General features: G+C 54.6%; 1 protein-coding gene across 1 annotated transcript; it reads right to left on the bottom strand.

The window, feature by feature from the left end:
- Nucleotides 1-5,770: 5,770 nt before the first annotated feature.
- On the bottom strand, nt 5,771-13,637 carry NGFR (nerve growth factor receptor). Its single transcript, XM_023553606.2, has 4 exons — nt 13,156-13,637; nt 9,241-9,493; nt 7,931-8,091; nt 5,771-7,264 (listed from the first exon to the last, which is right to left on the bottom strand). The coding sequence occupies exons 1-4, from the start codon at nt 13,571-13,573 to the stop codon at nt 6,963-6,965; spliced, it is 1,134 nt and encodes a 377-aa protein (XP_023409374.2). The 5' UTR covers nt 13,574-13,637; the 3' UTR covers nt 5,771-6,962.
- Nucleotides 13,638-16,278: the final 2,641 nt, after the last annotated feature.

The following is a 16,278-nucleotide window of genomic DNA, read 5'->3' as shown; positions in this document are numbered from 1 at the left end:
AGGGATAGGGGGAGAGAGTTGGAATGTTCCAGAATGCGCTTCCATGAGGTGTCTCAGAAGAAAGTTCTGGCAATCAACTTGATGGCTGTTTTGGTTTTACTAGGACTGAGGTGCTCTCTTTCCCATGACTTGAAGCTGAAGCTGTGCGGCCTTCTTGCCACCACAAGGGAACAGCCCATCTGAGGAAATGGAGGCAAGAGAAGGAGAGAGGAACTGGGTCCTGGGCGTGTTGTTTAAGGTCTGAATCACACTGTATCTAGAGCCAGCCCGACCCCTGGACTTTCCCATCCTGATGGACGGTAAATTCCCTTAAATCACTCTGGGTTGGGTTTTCTCCCTCTTGCAACACAAAGAATCCTCAGTGGTATGCAGGGGGAGCAGAGGGTAGCTCCCAGATGGCCGGGTTCGGTGTTCTCCGCATCATCTTCCAGGAGGTCATGGTGTGACCTCCCTCAGCTCCAAGGTTGATGAATGGAAGCCTGGCTGCTCTGTGCCCTCGGCCTGCACATCTGGCGCTGACTCCTGGCATCCCAAGTCCACGAGAGGAGAAAGAGAACCATCTGGACTGCTGATTGAAGCCTTAAGCCCTGGGGTATGGCTGGGGCCTCAGAATGTGGATGCTGAGCCCCAGGTCCAGGGCCTAGAGTCTTGAGGGCTTCTCAAGGGGGCTTCAGGCTCCTGCTGGATAACTTAGACCCCAGACTCTGAGCCACTAGAATACAGGAGAGGGGATGGGAGCATTTCCAGACCTTTCCAAAGAGAACAGTACCAGCCAAGTGAGTAGACCCAATTCCAGGAGCCCTTTGGGAATTTTGCTGGAAATAGCTGGAGGAGGGATTGTCAGGAAGGGAGAGCAGGGATTGAGAAGTGCCCGGATGCTGTGGGAAGAGGGCAGGACTGAGTGCCCTGGAGGGATGAGGGGTGAGAGTTGGAATGTTCCTGAATGTGCCTCCATGATGGAGCCTTCGGGAAATGTTCCTGGCCTCGCTCCTGGGGTGGTTGAGGTGTTGGCATAAGTAGAATCAAGGCGGGGAAATGGGGATTATGGTGGACAATCTTAGCTTCCAGCTGGGCCTTGATGAAACCACCCTGAGTACTGGGATGAAGAGGACTCTCAAATTCTGCCTTGAGAAGGAGAATGCTGGATGTCTGTCAGAATGGGGGTAGTGAGCCCACAGACCCCCAGGGTGTGTGCTGAGAACTGGGGTGCTTTATGGAGCTTGAGAGCAATCTGAAGCCTGGGGCATGGCGCAGGCAGGTGAATTGCCAAGGGGAGCCTAGTATAGCTGGGAAGGGTCAGCTGGAGGGCAGAGGTGTTGGGGGGAGCTAGAAAAGGAGCTGTGGGAGGCTGAAGAAGAAGCCCTCCTTGCCTCAGCTCTTCTGTACCCAGACGTCTGGGGCCCCAACCTTGTCCCCTGGCCTTCTGCCCACCAGCTGCCACAAAGCTAGGAGGAATCTGCTTTGCATTATCAGAGAAGCCGCCTCCCCCACACATATGGTCAGCAGACCCCCAACCTGGAGCATCACGGGAAATGTCTTCTCCTGACCCCCACCTCTGGCCCAGCTCTTTTTTCTCCTGGATCCCTGGAACATGGGCTCAGGGGCCCCTCCACGCCCCTCCCAATTGAATGAAGAGGTCTTTCACATTTTTCCTAGTCCCAGGATTCATTGCACTGAATGAAACAGGAGAGGGAGGCCGAGGCAAGGGAGGAGATGAGACCCTGTTGGGCTGGGAAAGATGGAAGTTCTCATCCTCTAGGCTAGAGGATGAAAGAAACAAAGATAGGGACTCCAGAACCCCAGCCCAGAGGAAGAAGGCCTTGGTGGTAGGGGAGAGAACTATAGGCCTCAGGCCCAAGGAGAGTGATGGCACAAGGAAGAAGCAAGGGAGCTTCTGTCCTTTGAGCCCACTCAGGGCTCAGAATGAGTTCCTACTCTGAGTGGTATAAATCTCTAGAGCTGAGCTATGCTATGTTGTAACCACTAGCCACACGGAGCTACTAAGCACTTGAAATGTGTCCAGTCCAAATTGAGATGTGTAATAAGAATAAAATATACACTGGATTTTGAAAACTTAGTAGGAAAAAAATGTAAACTATTTCGTTAATAACTTTTTAATATTGACTATATGTCAGCATGATATTTTGGATAAAAAAATTGGGCTAAATCAAATATATTATTAAAATTCATCCCACCTGTTTCTTTTTACTTTTTTAATGTGGGTATAAGAACGTTTTAAATTATATATGTCACTCACATTATATTTCTATTGGAAAATGCTTCTTTAGAGCACATTGACTTATTCGGCAAATGTCAACTGAGTGCCAACTATATGCCAGACAAGGAGTTGAGGATTAGAAGGTGTGCAAAACCAGGCCCTGTCTTTGGTTTCCTGGGGTTTACAGTAATCAAATAATCACTCAGACAGGTGTCTAATTACCAAGAGAGATTAAGTAGTCTAAAGAAAAGGAGTGGAACATAATTTGGGCCCAGAGAACATTGAGGGCTTCCCCAAGGAAGTATTGGACTGGGAGGTAGCTTGGGAAAGAAGGGGAAAGAACGTTCCAGATAGAGGGACAGCATGTGCAAAGGCCCTGTGGCTAGAGGAACAGCAGAGCTTGAATAACTGAAAGAAGGCTAGCCAGGGAGCATTGAGAATGAGGAGGAGGATGGCGGGAGCACTCAAAGCAGGGAGATGGGAGAAACTGGAAGGGCCTCATGCAACCTGAGACCACCACATTGAGGATGGGGAGTCTATGAAGTACTTTAGCCCCTGAAGAGGAATTAGAGGAGGGATGGAGCTTAGCCAAAAGAGGACAGAGTTTCTCCACAGTGTGGTAGGGGGAAGGGGTGCAGAGGGAATCTCTGGCACGATGTTTTAAGGTTGTTCCACTCCCTGCCCCAGGATACGTAGGCCAGTGTCAGTCACTTCCCCCTCTACCCCCCTCCCCATCCAATCCTGACTATTATGAGGAGTTTTTAGAATCCCCCTCTTCTCTCCATCCCCTTGGCCCCTCCTTTACTTCAGGCCACCACCGACTTGGGCAACTTGGGCCTCCCAGCCTCCGGCTTTCCTGCCCTCCACACCCCTCCACACTGCAGCCAGAGCTAGTGCTTTCTAAATGCAAATCTGTCTGTGGTGCCACCTGGTTAAAACTCCTCAAGGGCCCCCAGTGTTCTAAGAATATGGTCTAGACACCTTATCTTATCTCTTGATAAGGCCTTTCGCCATCCAGCCCCACCAGTCTCCGGGATCACTCTGTGGGCTCCAGGCCTCAGGCCCCTGTGTGCGCTGTTCTCTATCAGTTCAGGGCCTTTGCTTGAGCTGATTCCCCTGCCGGCAATGCTCTCCTCCCCCGGCCTCATAACTCTACTCATCCTTACAGTCTCAGCTTAGATGTCCCTTCCTCAACTACACTTCCCTGATCATTGGTAGGGGTGGGTCTGGGTGGGCACCCCCACTTAGTCCTATCATGGCACTGCACACCATATAGGGCCTGTCTGCTGTGTCCCCCTCAAGAATGTGAGATCCCTGAAGGCAGGGACTTATGTCTCCCTAATCCTACAAGACAGTGTCTGCTTCCCCCAGACTAGAGGCCCCCTAGGGCAAAGACTGTATTTCTCCCATCAAAATGGGGGCTCCCTGAAAATAGGAATTTTGCCTCCCCCATCAGATTAGGGGTATTCTCAAGCCTGGGGCTATGTCTCCCCCATCAGACAGGAGGCTCTCTCAGTACAGAGACCTCCTGTCTGATGGGGTTGACATGGGTTTTCCCATGTCAGGGACCAGAATTATTTCTCTTACCTACGCTGAATCACTGTCCACCCTTTCATCTCCCCCTCACCTCCCGCCACTGCCTTCTTCATGACTCCTGGTCTCAGAGAGGGAGGATTGGGAAATGGAAGACAAAGAGCCCCCCTCCACTCCATGCCTAACTCTTGGCTGAAGCCTGCCTGGCCCCTCTCCCTGGATGCTGAGGTTAGGAAGGTTTGTTTGCTGTTCTTTCTGGGAAGAGCAAGCCTCCTCCTGACTTTCCCAACAACCACAAGGCAGCCCCACCAGAGGATCTGCCCAAACAACAGCAGGGGCTGGACAGCTCTGACCACTGCCCGGCCAGCCTCCGAGAGGGGCACAGGCCTGGTCCTGGGAACGCTGTAGGCCCCGGGAGCTCCAGGCCTAGGCCAGGCAGGGCTCAAAGTCAGGCTGGCAGGAGCTGGGGTTAGGACCTGCTCGAGAGAGCTGAGAGGGAGGGGACCACCTAACTCAGAAAAAAAAAACAAGGCCCAGCCGATTAGCCTCCCACCCAGCCATCTGGAGCCAGACCTGTGTGTGTGTGTGTGTGTGCGCGCGTGCGCGCGCGCCTGTCCCTGTGTCCCAGGCCGTGTGGGTGGCTGAGAGCCTCCGGGCTGCGACCTGGCCCTCCTAGCAAGCCCCTGGTGCCCTGTGGTCAGTTTCACTTCGGACATTTGGTCAGGTTCACAAGCTAGCCTGCTTCCTGTGTGGCCATTTTCACTTTTCCTCTCCAAGATTTGGGGCAAAGGGCCCCCACTCCTTCTCCCATCCCACTTAAATTAACTCTATGTCTACGCATGTGAACTTGCTGGATTTCTGTTAAAACTTCCTCCTTTTGTAGGAAAAATAAGACAGAAACTCATTCAGTTGGAAATAATACCTGGGTCCCTGCCCCACCAAACCAAAATCCATTGCTGTTGAGTTGATTCCGACTCATAGTGACCCTCTAGGATACAGTAGAAGTGTCCCATAGGGTTTCTTAGGCTGTAATCTTTATGGGAGCAGATTGTCAGGTCTTCTCTCCTGTCGAGCAGCTGGTGAGTTCAAGCCAGAGATCTTTCAGTTAGCAGCCGAGCACTTAACCACTCTGCCACCAGGGCTCCTTCCCCGTCCCACCCACACCCCTAAATACACTCAAACCACGTGTATATCCAGAAAATCTCTTTGCACTATTTTTCTTTCTTTGCTATTTAATGGTGGTCATTTATACTTTATGTGTAGGTTTCAGGAGGGCCTGAGAAATGATTACGCAGGATGCAAGGGGGACAGGACAGGGAGGTGACAAGGGGCCTGGAGCTCACAGCCCCCAGCTGGGGGCCAAAAGGGTTCCATTGCAGTCCAAAGGGAGGCAAGAGGGGCTCCAGAACCAAACACATGCTAAAACTTACTTGCCACCCTCCCCCATGACCCCATCCCCACCCTCTCCAACCTCTGGGGAAGAAAATAAATAGACTCAGACTCTGTCCACTCCCAGCTCTACAGGTGAGGGGCCAGCAGGTGAGTTTCCTCCTCCCATCACAGACTGAGGTCAAAGAAATGCCATCTACATACAATGCTCCTAGTCCCTTATACAGAGTTGGGAGAACCCTGTGTAGGGAAGGGGTAGTTGTCAGCGCACATCCTGCCTGGGGCTCTTTCATGCTAAATAGAGGGGGAGCCACACTCATTCCAACATCAAGCAAAACAGAACAAGCCAGGGAGAGGGTGGAAACGCCTCTGAGACCCTCACGGCCCCTTTCTGGAACCAAGCTAGGGAAAGGCAGTCCTTCGCAGGGTCCTCTAAACTTAGGAGAGACCCTACGGGCCATAGTCTAACTCAGTTCCTTCTTGCTGCGTTCTCACACTGGTCCGCTTTTCTTCAGTGCAACATGGATGAGCCCTCTGGGCCAAGCCAACCCATGCACGCAGGGAAGGGGTGGTGGGGGGCGGGAGGGGGGCATTCCTTCACGCGCAGGCCCTTGGAAGACAGACGCCAGCTCCAGCCTCAGCAGTCCTTGGCCCGCCAAACTCGGGGGCGAAGGAAGACTGAGAACAGAGTTTAATTCCCTCCCTTGCTTCTCTGGCAGCTGCCCCGGGCAGTATCCGGTCACAGCCCAAGAGAAGGAATGGGTGGAGGAAAGCAAGATTTCTCATCCTGTGTGTGTGTTGCACGGATGGGGGTAGGGGGGCTTAGTCCCTGACCCCCGGGGCTGATTCAAGGGGAAGATGCTGCCCGTGTTGGCTTTGGGTCTAGGCCAGGGCTGAGGGCAGCAACAGACTGGGACCACATGACCTTTTCTCTGACTCCCCCCCAATGCCATATTGACGTGCCTAGAGGGGAGCAGTACCCCATTCCACAAACCCCAAACCTTAATCAGATCATGATGGATTAATGATCCAGACCCTGGCCAAAGCATCCCACTTCCACAGGGGTCAGGACAGGCCTGGAGTACATGGAGGACAGAGGCCACTGGGCTTAGAGACATTTCCCAGAGGGTCGCTGGGCCCTCTCCCTCAGCCCTTAGATAAACCTGAGGCCTGAGCCCCTCCTTCAGAGAGGAGGGTGCCAGCCCACACTCAGCCTCTGCATTGCTGGGTGACCTTGAGAAAGTCACTGCCTCTCTCTGGGCCTCACCACCCTGTATGTAAAATGAGCGGGGTGGACTAGATTTCAAAATCCTCCAGCCCTGAGGGGCCTCTGAGCCTCATCTGCTCAGGCCAGAGGGGAGGGGTGAGGGGCCTGAGGAAGGGTTTAGGCCCTCTCTCTAAGTTCACAGTGTAGAGTCCATGGCTCTGGCTCCTTGGCCTCTCCCTCTGAGTCTCCAGGGCCTTGTCACAGGCCCAACACCATTACTGGTGTGTGTCAGCCCCAGATTTGACACCGGCTAGGGTGGGGGGAGGCTGGCCCACCTAGGCAAGTGGAGGGAAGGTAGTAGAAGGCCCAGACGGTGATGGGGCAGGGTGGGTGTGGAGGAGGAGGCGGCGGGGCACTTCTTTCGCCGGAGAGGGAGTTCAGTCAGAAGCGAAGGGGCCGCACAGGGAGCAGCAACAGGGCTGTGGGGGCCTGGGCTTCAGGCCGTGCCAAGAGGAGCTGGGCTCTGGCAGGCCGCCTGTCCAGGGCGGCTCCATGGGGGGATGGCTGGAGCATCAGTTGTCGGAATGTAGGGGCAGGGTGGGGGCTCCGGTCGGCTCACACGGGGGACGTGGCCGTGGACTCGCTGCACAGGCTCTCGACAATGTCGGCACGCTGGATGCGACGCAGGGCGGCCAGGAGGGCGTCAAGTGTCGCGCTGTCCTGGGCGGCCCAGCTGGTGAGCAGGGCGTGGACAGGGCAGGCCTCATGGGTGAAGGAGTCTATGTGCTCAGGCTGGTAGCCCAGCTCGCCCGCCAGGTTCCTCCAGGTATCCCCTGCAGAGCCGTTGAGCAGCTTCTCCACCTCCTCTCGCTTGGCCGGGGGCAGGCTGCTGTAGAGGCCTCCATCACCCTTGAGGGCTGTTAGGAACCCAGAGGGAGTCAGATCTACCCCCTGCCCTGACCCCACAGGGTGCCCAACCTTAGTGGGGGTGGGAGCAGGGGTAAGGCCCTAAAAGGCCAAGGCATTTCTTCTCCCAATCTGGGGAGGGTCTAGAGGCGGAGGGATGGGGGGCAGGGCTGTAGAGGGGCCGGGGGTGCTGACTCATTGTCCCCCTCCTCATTCATCGCTCCAGCTCTGCTTCCTTCCCCCCCACCACCCCCATCTCACCCCCAACAATTAATCAAGGCCATGTTGGAGGAGACAGACTCCTTAGTTCCAGACTCAACTGAAGCAAGTGTCCTGGAGCTGGGCTATTATAGGACACTGATGAGGGTGCATAATTAACTACTTGTTCCCCAGAAGTCCAGGGCAGGAGGCTAATTGCAGCTACTTTTGGGGTAATTAGCCCCCAGGGGGGACAATTATCTTGATGAGTCTGGATGCTCCAACTTGTAAAAGCCTCCACTTCCCAAGTCAGCCCCTTGGAAGGACCTTCCTATCCATCTTCCTCACCTGGCTTCTCCCGTCGTCCCTCCATACCAAGGCCTCCATTAGCCAGCCCCTCTGGCAGTCCTGCCTACAGTCTGATTTTAGTCACTTCTATTCTCCCTGCCTCAGCTCCCCTGCCCGCTCTCGCTCCTCACCCTGGCCTGCTGCCGTCTGCGTGTGGGGCTGCTGGTCATGCAGGCTCTGGCTATCCACAGAGATGCCGCTGTCGCTGTGGAGTTTTTCACCCTCGGGTGGGGGCGTCTGGTTCACCGGCCGGCTGTTGGCTCCTTGCTTGTTCTGCTTGCAGCTGTTCCACCTGGGGCCAGAGGACAGGCCAGTCTCAGGGTTGAGGGGCCTCACTGGCCAGTGTGGCCAAGCTATCTGCTCTGATGGGTGGAGGCCAGGGGCATGGTAGGTGCCAGTTATGACCCCAGCCATAGTATCTACAATTCTTACTTCTTTACACTTCTGTTCCAGGCTACACCGACAGCTCCGTGAGGGCAGAAGGGCACTCAGGGCTTGGTGTACACCAAAGGCGGTCAATAAGTGTTTATGGAATAAATGGTGCATAAATAAATGACTTCCCAGGAATTCTAGTTTTCACAGTCCACCCTTCTAAAATGCTTCCACATGTGTGCAGGGATATATACAAGAATTTCTGCTGCTATTATAAGCAATAACAAAAAGCTGAAATTATGATCCATCCATATTACTGAATGAGTGGTTACAAATAATCAGATAATCTGTATGTCCCTAGGAAAGCTCTCCCAAGGGAGATTAAGTGAAAAAATAAATTGTATAACATGTACAGTACGATTTCATTCTTTTTAAAAAACAAACCTGTGTTTATGTATAACTATAAAACATTTTATAGATGTGTGTTTATAAATGCCCAGAAAACAGTTGAGAAGGATCCATTCCAAACAGATTCCAGTGAAGAAAGGCGTAGAATTTGGAGACATAAAGGGGACTTTCACTTTCTGCTTTACCGACATTGGTCTTGTTTGTATTTTCCCCAACAGGCATCTATTACTTTGATGATTTTTTTTTTTAAAGAATGAAAAATGCATTTAAAGTTTTAAAATGCCCTCCAGGTGTTCTTGCATGTTCTGGATTCCTGGATGTGGGTGCCATGGGATCCCATGTGACATGCACACATAGGTAACTGTGTGGGTGAATGGGGTTCCAGGGGATGAGGGCACAGGCAACTCTCTGCATGCAGTTGGGGAGGTCAGGGAAGGGGAACAGCCTGGGAGCAGAAAGGTGCTAGAGCCACGACAGGATCCTCCCCTTCCCTCACCTCCTGCTGACCTGCCATGCCATGCAGTGGGGCAGCTGATGGTTAGTGAGGATGAACTCGGTTTGGGGTTGAGTTAAAAGGGTGCATGTGTTTTCAGCTCAAGGTCAGAGCAAAGTTCTCCTTGAGAGCAAACATTCCCATTCTCTGTCCCCTGCCCCCTCTCACCTCTTGAAGGCAATATATGCCACGAGACCCACAACCACAGCAGCCAAGATGGAGCAATAGACAGGGATGAGGTTGTCGGTGGTGCCTCTGGTCACCACGGGCTGGGAGCTGCCCATCACTGTGGTCACCACATCTGCCACAGCGCTGGCTACGACGTCTAATTCCGGAGGTCCCTCAGGCTCCTGGGTGCTGGGGGCTGGACTGTCTGAACCCTCTGGGGGCGTGGCCCGTGTAATCCAACGGCCAGGGATCTCTAGAAGAAAGAGCTATAGAAGTGAGGTCCTGCTCTACCCTACAGGCCCCTCCACCTATGTCCTGACTCACTCCAGTGCTTCTTCCTGAGCCCCTACCCCTGGTTCCAGGTGCTCATATGCCTAGCTGTTATGCAACAGGGGTGAGGGTGGGGAGTGTGTGTATGATGTCATGATGGAGAAGAGCAAGGGTCTGGGGGTCAGGGGATCTGGGTCTACTTCAGCTCTGTCACTGATCTACTGTGTTACTTCTCAATTTCCCCATGGGAATATTAAGAGAGATGATCTGTAATCGCCCTTCTACCTTGGGCATAGGTGTCACCCTAGAATTCTGTTCTGCTCCCTCTGGGTACCTAGAAGCCTGGCATGAAGGAGAACACAGAAAAAAGAGGGAGGACCATAAGAAAGCATCAAGCTGGCTTCATTCTGGGAAGTGTCAAAACCTCTCTGGCCCCAGGCTGTCCCATATGATCCCAGTTACCTTCTAAAGACGGATGGGGAGACTCAAGTCTAGTCAAAGAGGTACCTATCCCCGTCCCACCTCTCTGAGAGCTGGCACCCTCCCTTCCTATCTCTGATGTCCCAGACTCTAGGCTTGGGTAGGATGTGGGTGGGGGGGAGGGGGAGTTCCCAGCTGGCTTACTTCCCTCCAGCCAGTTCTTGGACAGGGGTCAGCCTCTGTCTCCTGGCCTGCCTGGCCCCAACTCTGCTCACCACCCAAAGAAAGCTGTGTTGGGCAGACTGAACCCTCCTGAGCAGAGAGCAGAGTGCAGGTAGAGAGAGAACCTACAAAGCAGATCCTGCCCACTGCCTCAGAGAGAGGGAGACTGTACCTGGCCACCCATCTAGGTCCTCTCATGCCAGCTGAGCATTTCCAGCCTACCTGGCAGGGGACTTGGCCCCTCCTGGCACCAGTAAGTGGGATTTTCCATTCTTCCACCCAGCTAGGGGCAGTGCCAGGGGTTGTGGGCCCTGCATGGCCTGGGGGTACCTGTCTGGGCAAAGCTGCCCACCCCATCCATTCTTGCTTCCCACGCCTGGGGCAAGGAGGGAAGAAACAGGACATGCCAATAGGGTAAAGAGGAGGGAATGGTGCTCTCCAGCTCGGTTCTGCCCAGCCCCCAGTTTGCCCATCCATGCTGGAGTAGAAGCTGCCCAACTCTCTGCTGGGCCTTCTCAGTTCAGGAGGAAGACACTTCAAAGGCCCCCCCTTTTCAGCGCCTTCTGAGGGGTAAGGCCCCCAGATGTGAATCTGGAATCCATCTGGCTGGCAGTGGGAAGGGGGCTGCCATCTGTGGCCCTATCCCACCCCTCCTCCATCTCAGACCGGGGAGGAGGTGGAGGGACAGGATGGGAAGTGGAGAGACACAGCTCTGGCAGCCTCAGAAAGGGTGTCCTGGACAGAGAAGGGTCTTCCCTTCTCTAGACTAGGGGACTGAGTAAGCTAGGGAGCAGCCTGAGACCAGACACCAACCCCAATCCCAAGGCTGAAGGTATATGTGTGTAGGGGGAGATGTTTGTGAATCAGGCCATGATGGAAACTAGAAAGCAGTGGGGCAGGGCTGAGACAGGGCAGTAGGGGACAGAGAGGCTGAAGACAGCACTGTCCAGAGCGCTCTCCCCTCATCACTCCAATCCCCTCTGTGGGGGTGTGGTAGGGGGATGAGATCCAGATGTGGCCATGTCCACCAACATTCCAACCCATTCAGCCCTTGGCCAATCCTGTCAGTTGTTTCCGGACTGGGAGATGTCAGGCTTGGGGGTGGAAGGAGCGACCAGGTTACCCCTCCTCAACCTACATTTCACTGGGGCAAGGGGTGGCCCTTCTGCCCTGAGGGTGGGTGAGTCACCAGGTTAACACCAGAAACATATATGCAGGAAAAAAAAACCGGTGCACTGGGAGTGGGGTGGGGTGGGGTGGGGGGAGCAACCAAACCAAGAATCAAATTCTATTTCCTGAAATGATCCCTCTGCCCTAGAGCTGACATTTAACACTTTCGAGGCTGGACCTGAAAGGGGAACAGGGACAGGGATAAACACACGCCTCAGGGGTCACCTCCTCCCTCAGGGTAGCTGGAAAAGTGGGGTGGTATCTAGAAGGAATCTGTGAGCACCCCAAAAAGCAAAGCCTGCCCCTCCCCCAGCTGCAACCTTTCTTTGTTCTAACCACGCCCCTGACCCCTGACTGGCTGGTCCCCCCACCGGCTGGTTGGGACTTGTCCATGGAACCGTGTTGCCCGCCCGCTTGTTGCCTGGCTGCTTAAATGCCCTCCACCCCCCCTGCTCTGCCTGTTGCCTGATGCCACTCTGCCTGTCTCCCAGCCCTGGATTATCATCACTGGAACCACGTCTCAATACAGGAAGCTTCACACACAAACCTGGCCTCAGCCCAACTTAACAGCCTCTCCACCCCGAGCTCCCTCTCGGAGCTGGAGATCAACCGATGTGAGAAAGAAACAAGGGTGTATTGCAGTGCCTGTAAGACTGGAGGCTCCCCACGGGCAGGGGAAGCAACTCCCCCATCCGACTAGGGGTTGATTGAAGACAGAAGCCGTGCTGCCTCCATCAGAATGGGGGAGCTCCAAAGTTGAGGCGTCTCCTCCCTCAGCTAAGGACTAAGTGCTGGGGCTGTGGCTGCCCAAGGGCAGAGGGTATGTTGCCTTCTCAGAATGAGGGCTCCCTGAGGGCTCAGGGACAGACAGAAAATAAAGACACTGCCAAGCTCTCCCTGCATAGGAAAGCCCACTCACCTTCCCTGAGACAGACATCACCAAAGACCAAAACAGTTCTGCCCTGGCACCGTCCCACGGTGCTTCTTTCCCCACGCCAGCCCAGGAACTGCCCCATCCCAGCACACACAGCCCCAAAAGGCAGAGAAGAGAGGATTGCTCAGAATGTGGAAACAGAAGTAGAGACTAGGACCTTAGAGCCCTCTGTGTGTACCCTGCCCTATTCTCCCGTCTCCCCTTCTTCCTCTGTCCCCAAAGCCCCTCCTCCCAGCCACCTCCTTCGTGGTCCTATGTCCAACCTTATCCTTCACTAAATTGTAACAATGACTGTCCACTCCTCCCCCAGATGCCAAACACCGAAGCGGAACAAGTATGTGACCAGTGAGGAAACTGAGGTTCAGAGGGAAAAGAGACCTTCCTAATGTCACTCCTACAGGCTCCGTTTCAGGTCCCAGAGGGTGGGTGAGTCGCAGAGCCATAAAGCACCATGCACCTAGGCCAGGTCACAGAGCCAAAAGGCTCCATCTCCTGAGGGTCCTCAAGTACCTTTTCCAGTTCAGAAAGCCTGCTTCAAGGATCAAACACGTACTCCTCTGGCCAGAAATACCCTAGTGCTTATCACCTGCCCATCCAATTGCTAGCTGGCAGCCAGGGATGAATAAAGCCCTGCAAGACCAACTGCAATGTAGTAACTGCGGCCTGGGAGTGTGATAATGGTCTTCTAAATACTTAGCCCCAAGAAGGAAATAATGAAAGGAGGACTTTGGTGACTAAAGGATCAGGAACTACCCCCTCCCTGAGGTGACCCAACGTACAGGCTGAGGCTCAGAGAGGGTGCTTGCTGGCCCTGGCAGGGCACTTGCCGACGCCCAGGGGGCGCCCTTCGTCACCGCTCCGGCCCCCTTGAGCACACTGGCAGCCCCAGCTGCTCTCACCCTCGCACTCAGCGTCTGCCCAGCGCGTGCACTCGCGCAGCTGGCGCTCGGTGTCCTCGCACACGGTGCAGGGCAGGCACGGGTCCACGTGGTTGGCCTCATCAGAGTACGTGCCGTCGGGGCACTCTTCGCATACGGTGTTCTGCTTGTCTTGGCACGAGTACACGAGGCCTGAGCCCGCCTCGCACACTTGGCACGCCTCACAGCGACCTGTAGTCTCGTCCTGGTAATAGCCGTAGGCGCAGCGGCACACAGCGTCGTCTGCCTCCACGCACGGCGCAGACATGCTCTGCAGGCCCACGCACTCCGTGCACGGCTTGCACGGCTCTGTGGCGCTCACCACATCGGAGAACGTCACACCTGAGGGCAGAAGGACAGATGAGGAAGCAGCAGGCCCACTATTTAGCCACCTGCCCATTGGGCATCTCTACCAGGGACGCCAGTGAGCCCTTCAGGGGCTGGAGTCCCCCCTCTTCTCCTCCCCCGCCCCCCTTCATTGACTCCTACCCTCTTCCCTAGGGCCCCTGATTCCCGTTGCCGTCTGCGGAGGGCTGGGAAAAGGGGTCTGGGAGGCCAGCCCAGAGGCCCTGTGGGGTAGCCCAGCTGGTGCCGGTGGATTTTCCAGCAAAGTCTTCTAGAGAGTTCCCAGCCCTGTACTCTCGTTCCCAGCATGATTAAGGAATAATCTGAGCGTGGTTCCCACCCAGCCCTCCCCGCTGGCTAGAGCTGGGCTGTGAACCCAGCCCAGGCATCACCAGCCTTCCACTAGGGAGGCTCCCTACCTCAGCTGCCCTTCCGTTCCACCTGCACAGGTGAGGGCTCAGGTGTGGCCTGAATGGGTTAGATGCCAGAACTTCCCACCCATGAAGCTACCCCAAGCTGCTGAAGGGCTTGGCTTTTGAGGGTGGGTATTGAACTCCAGGCAAGAAAATTCAAGTACAGCAGGAGGAACTGAAGCTAGAAAGCAAGGAGGACTTGTGTATATAGTCCTCTGCCCTTTCAGCTGGCATAAAGGGAAGAATGCCAAGCTTACCCTTGACTCATGCTCTCTTAATTAATATATGTGAGCTCCCAAAAAGGGGAGTGAGGAGGATGCCACAGTCCTGGCCTCCTTGTGCAGGGTTGGGGGGAAGCACAGAGCCAGATTTTCACCCCTTCCAGCCCAGGGTGGAGAACTCCATACATGCCAATCCGAGCCCAAGGGGACACATCCTTGCTCCAAGGGCAGGAAGAACACAGACTTAGGAATCTGAGAACCAGCGAAGGAGGAATTGCTCAGAATGTGAACACAAAAGTAGAGGCTAGGGTCCCACTGGAGAGAAATCCAGGCCTGCTGTGGAGCCCATTCTCAACATTCTCTAAAGGCATCAAGAGACCAGACAGAGCACAGGATCTGTATCTTGTGTTAACTTGGGGGAGCAAAGAAGGAAAAGCTTGAGAGACATAAAAGGGGCAGAAATTGGGGGGAATAGAAGAAGAGACAGAGGGAGAAGGGCCTGGAGGGAGACTTCAGGTTCCCCAGTCAGTTCCTCAAAGGGACTCCTTTGTTTCTTTTCCTAACAAGCAGGCAGATCTAGATTCAGATCTGGTTTCATCACTTAGCTGTGTGACTCTAGGTGTTTTACTTAACCTCTCTGAACTTCATTTTCTTTATCTGTAAAGTAGGGAATAATATCTCCATGCACAGGGTTGTGATGAGAAATAAATGAAATTTGGCATGGAAGGTACTCAGTACACAGCAGGGATTCTATAACGGCTGGGCACCGTGGGCTGGGCAGTGATATAGTCAGACAGCAGAGAGGACTTGCAGACACAAACAGCTAGGCAGGGTGTCCAATCTATTCAAATGACAGCGTCCTATCTGGCTGCCATGGTGTGGCAGGGGGATGGGTCTGGTCACATTTGGAGGGAAAGGGAGGTCCTGCCCATGGGAAAATCCAGCATATTAGTAGAAAACTCCTGGGAGAGGGTTTTAGGGGGTGTGAAAAATGTGGTCTTTTTTGGCAGAGAATGAAGGCAGGAGCTTAATGGGTTTCCTTGTGGAAATATTTTGAGGATGGAGGGAAGTCCTCTGGGGTCCATAAACTGGGCTCGTAAAGGTGGCCTGTTAACGCAGCTGGGGGGTGAGGATGAAGGAGGAAGTTCTGCACTGGCCTCTGAGCTGCTCCTCCTGACGCTGCTCCTGTCTCCCTCCCCTTCCCCAGAGATGCTGGCCCTCACCACGCCAGGCTGCGCCACCCTCCACCTAAGACTCTTCAGACAGATTAAAGCTCCAGGGAGAGGTGGTGGGCTGGAGTCTATGAAATGAGAGAGGCTGACTGCAGAGGCTCCAGGGTAGGTACCAATGGTTGACCAAGCCAGGGCCAGGGCAGGTGGCTGGATAGCAAGGTGGCAGAGCCTCCCCACCCAGGCCCAGGCCCCCCTCTGCTGGGGGAGGAGATGGATGGGGTTACATGATTCACAGGCACAGTGGGAAAACAGCGCGTTTGGGGAACACCAAGGTGGGCACTGAATGCCAGGTGGAAGCAGGTCCTGTCAGAAGTGAGGAAAACTTTCTGGAAAGATTCAGGAAAAGGTAGTGACCGAGGACTGGGGGCATCCCACAGGGATGGAGGCTCCTGACTCAAAAATGCACAGAATTCAAACCCCAGACAAGACTGGGACTAGGGGGCCAGAGCTGCCATGCTCCTGCCTCCCTCATCCACCTGGAAGATGGGCTTCTCTCCCCTTCTGAGGGAAATCTGGGCAGGAATGGCCATGGCTCCCCTCTCCCCTCCCCATCTGATAGCACCCCAGCACCCTGATAGTGCTCCAAGCCCCATCCCTGCTGCCCTCGCCAAAGCTTTGCTTCCTTGGTCGAAGCTGGAGAACAGTTGGCCTGGGGGGAGGGGCAGCCACACCCTCCCCAGGATCCCCCAAGGTCAGTCTCCAGGGCAGCCAGGATTTGATCGTCTTCCCCCTCCCCCAAACACACAGAGGGTAAGTGGCAGCCATTGATTTTGCAGTGCAGGTGATATTTTTAGCTGGTCTTAGCATCCCTCTGCTACCAGGCCTCTCTGCCTGGGGGCTGGGAAGGGGCACTCCCTGATGATCCCCTCCTCTATTTGCATACTTCCCTCACCC

This window comes from Loxodonta africana, chromosome 18 (assembly GCF_030014295.1).
Source record: "Loxodonta africana isolate mLoxAfr1 chromosome 18, mLoxAfr1.hap2, whole genome shotgun sequence".
Lineage (NCBI taxonomy): Eukaryota > Metazoa > Chordata > Mammalia > Proboscidea > Elephantidae > Loxodonta > Loxodonta africana.
This window is presented reverse-complemented; position numbering and strand designations above follow the sequence as displayed.